The 3,544-nt window shown below is 34.9% G+C and overlaps 1 protein-coding gene across 1 annotated transcript; it reads right to left on the reverse strand.

Moving 5' to 3' along the window:
• Positions 1–1,673: 1,673 nt before the first annotated feature.
• On the reverse strand, positions 1,674–3,327 carry LOC137252719 (collagenase-like). Its single transcript, XM_067788777.1, has 2 exons — positions 3,059–3,327; positions 1,674–2,933 (listed from the first exon to the last, which is right to left on the reverse strand). Exons 1-2 carry the CDS (start codon positions 3,325–3,327, stop codon positions 2,345–2,347), a joined length of 858 nt encoding a protein of 285 aa, XP_067644878.1. The 3' UTR covers positions 1,674–2,344.
• Positions 3,328–3,544: the final 217 nt, after the last annotated feature.

Consider the following 3,544-nt stretch of genomic DNA (forward strand, 5'->3'; position numbering starts at 1 on the left):
TTGTCTCCAAAGCTCTCAGCTGAGTATGTAATGTTCGGTTACACCCGAACTTAGCCTCCCTTACTTGTTTTTTTTTGCGACCATTTGTCATTTAAATTTTTTCAGCAACAGCAGAAACATCACTAGAGTTCGAGCTTTGGAAAAAAAACCCGATTTGTTCGGTAGCCACTACCGACTACTTAAGTCAACCGGAAAAATCGGTAGTCTCAACAGAAAAAAAGTTTATGTTGGCATTGATTGTCCATTCATTGGTCTATTCGTCAGCCTATTTGTCCAAGGTGTCATCATCACACATTTTTTTTTTCAATAACTGTCATTTAAAGAAATGTATTGTAATGAAATTCAACACACTACTTTTTTTGACCGTGACTAATAAAAGAAAATATAATTCTGTGATAATTCAAAATTTTACGAGACATTTCCGACATTTATAAGGCTACACTGCTAAAATTTTATATGATCAACTTCATAAGGTTGACTTAAAAACTATATTTGTCTATCCTGAAAAAGTCGGGTTGACGCGTACTAAGGTCACTCGAAAATCTTTGCATCTTCTTCAAAAACCGTTGAAGATGTTGTGATATTATTTATAACGGTCTTTACTTTTCAAAAGACAATTGCCCTAGACAAGGAGGGAGGCTCACCGACTTCGCTATTTCCCGAAATATTTTCATATCCAACTCAAAGTTTAAACATTTAAAAATCCAAAAAAGTTGCATGGCATTCACACGAACGAAAAATACGGCACAGCGTATAGGAAAAAATGTAAAATATTACCCAAAATTCGGCAAAAGATGGAAGGTTTCAAACCCAGGTCAAAACGCCAGAACGAAAATGACGATCTGGCAACTAATGTTTAGGGAGTGCTCAGATTCTATAGGGAAGTAATCTACGTCTTCTTAAATAGAGGCAGCGTTGAGCACCTAGCGATGTTGATAATACTAAATTCGCTCTTCATAATAATGGCTACTGGAGCATTCCACGGTTGGTACGGGACAAATCGTACACATTTTTTCATTTTTAGGTCTTAACCAAAGAAAAATTATAAATTTTTCAGACAAAGTTCTTAGTGCATTAGAATTGCCTGGTAAATGTGCAAATAAAAATAGAAAACTTTTCTTGAAATATTTGTATATATAAGTCAGGTGAAAACTTCAGCGAATTTATTAATATTAACAAAAAACTAAAGCAAACATATTTGGTAGTAGTTGTGTCAAGGTTTGTTAAAATAACAAACAAAATTTAAAAACGTTTATTCGAAAAAAAAATTATAAATGTTTAAAAATAAATTGTTTTTACGGAACATGTGCACTTTTCAAATTTCGATTTCCTCTACACTATATATCGAAGTGTGCTCCACCTCCCCCAAAATCCTGGGCTCAAGCCCCGGGCTAAGCAACTTCAAAAATACAGAAACAAGTTTTCTTAATTAGAAAACTTTTTCTAAGCGGAGTCGTCCCTCGGCAGTGATTTAGAATGTATTTCAGTTATAAAAAATTTCTCAGTGAAACTTCATCTGTAGGTCCCGTCCCACTTATTTGCAAAACTAAAAGGAGCACGACGTAAATTAGAAGAGAAACTATTCTTAAATTCTCTTCTGGAAATTTACTGCAGTTTATTTATTTTCACATACATATTCCAGGTACAGGCTTAGTCCATGTACAGAAATAAAGTGTTAATTTTTTCAACGAATTAATATGAAAAAAGGTTGCTAAGGAGTTTTTGAAAATTATTGATTTTTCAATTCAATTTGCTATACCATTTTTGTTTTTAATTTAAAAAAATACTAATTTTAAGTTCTTCCATTTAAGTACACATTTAAAATATATTAGCAGTGAAAATTAATAAGGGGAGCAGTTCGAAAATCGGCGAAAATTAACGATTTTCCATGGAATGCCCCTTACCATTGACTTTGTCATTGTACATCTCATTTTACAGAAATAAGCTTTATATCACTTTTTAATAATTCAAAATACTTATGACGCAGTTTAGCATAACGAACGTAATCCGAATGTAAACCAGTCTTCTTAAACGATTTGAAGTAACATGACTTTTTGTTATGCAAAGACTTTAGTTCTTTAGTGATCCAGGCTTGCATTGATTCACGGTATGAACAAATACGTTGGGACACATACTTTTCATTTAAAGTATGAATGATGCCATTAAAATGTAAGCCGTTCTAAGCGACGTCCGCATTATGTTAAGGCCAAGTGGCCAAGTTATTTTAGAAGCTATCGCAAGAAGCCAGTTATATGTGCAAGGGTGACATGATGACTCAACCCTGTGAGATTAGTTATTTTTTATAATTTATACTTATAATTAATAATTTTGATATGAATATTTTTTAGAAACACAAGCACTTTTGTTTATTGAGCCTAAGCCCCGTATTTTCTTGAATCCAATCCAAGTAGGAAGTGACTCGAGTATGTGCAGCTAATTCATCCCTTTCACATCCTCTGTGTGAAGTAAAAGACATAATACCAATTTGAAGCTTTGAAGATGCCAACACTAATGGGCCACCAGAATCACCATCACAAATTCCAATACGATTGACAGTGGAAGTACAAATTTTTCCGGTATCGATACTAGATGAACCATATACTTGAGCACATGCTTCGTTCGAGATAACTTTAAAATTTGCAAGTTGTAAAACAGGTGAAAGCGCTGGGTGTATATCAGAGATACGACCCCATCCAGAAGCCACTACAGTTTTAGCAACGTAAGTGCGACAGCATAAAGCACATTTTGGTAGGGACACCGGCCGAATGGCAGCTGAATATGTTACAGCTGGTATCTTGATCAAAGCTATATCATTTATAATAGTTTCCATATCGAATTCGGGATGAACTTTAATGTCACATTTGTCCACCGCCAGGCGAATAATGGGATCTAAGCGAGTGATGCTGCCTAAGTATACGGTCGCACTAATAGCACTGAAATTGAAAGGATTAACTAGATCTGATTGCGTATGTAATGTGTGTAATATGTGTACGTAATTTTTCTTTTCGCCAATTGTTTCACACCTTAAAACATACAGCACATATAATTCAAAACTTACGTTAAAGTACAATGAGCAGCCGTCAGCACCCATTCATTGCTTATTAGAGATCCACCACAAAAGCGAAAAACTTCACCATCAGATAACACCAAACCAGCTTGATAAGGAAATTCATTAGCAGCAGCCGTTTGACCATTTGCTATACGTGGACTTACAGCTACCTTTTGCACAACTGACCCAAAGCGTTCACGTTGTGTATTTCTAAGTCCCCGATTTTGAAGCGCTGCGGCGATGCACAGTAGGAGCGACAAAGCTATCAACAATTTCATGTTGCTGCTGTTCAAGCAAATTCAGACTGACTAAAGTATAATCTATATTGGTTTATTTATACATAGCTCAATAGCGTACTATGGGATAGTTTGCAATATTTTGTCATAAATGCATATATATCGGCAATTCACAGTATATGGGTATTTGGCTGCGCAACAAGCGAGATTTTTATTTTCTATCGATTACGGATACTTTGGATAGTTTTTAACTTTTCAC

The sequence above is a fragment of the Eurosta solidaginis genome, chromosome 5, assembly GCF_040869045.1.
Source record: "Eurosta solidaginis isolate ZX-2024a chromosome 5, ASM4086904v1, whole genome shotgun sequence".
NCBI lineage: Eukaryota > Metazoa > Arthropoda > Insecta > Diptera > Tephritidae > Eurosta > Eurosta solidaginis.

Bases quoted from the DNA above. Each gene is read 5' to 3' on its own strand.
- LOC137252719 (XM_067788777.1), bottom strand. From the start codon at position 3,327: ATGAAATTGTTGATAGCTTTGTCGCTCCTACTGTGCATCGCCGCAGCG. The intron at 2,934-3,058 runs GTAAGTTTTGAA...TTTCAATTTCAG, and splicing joins GCTGCTCATTGTACTTTAAC to TGCTATTAGTGCGACCGTAT.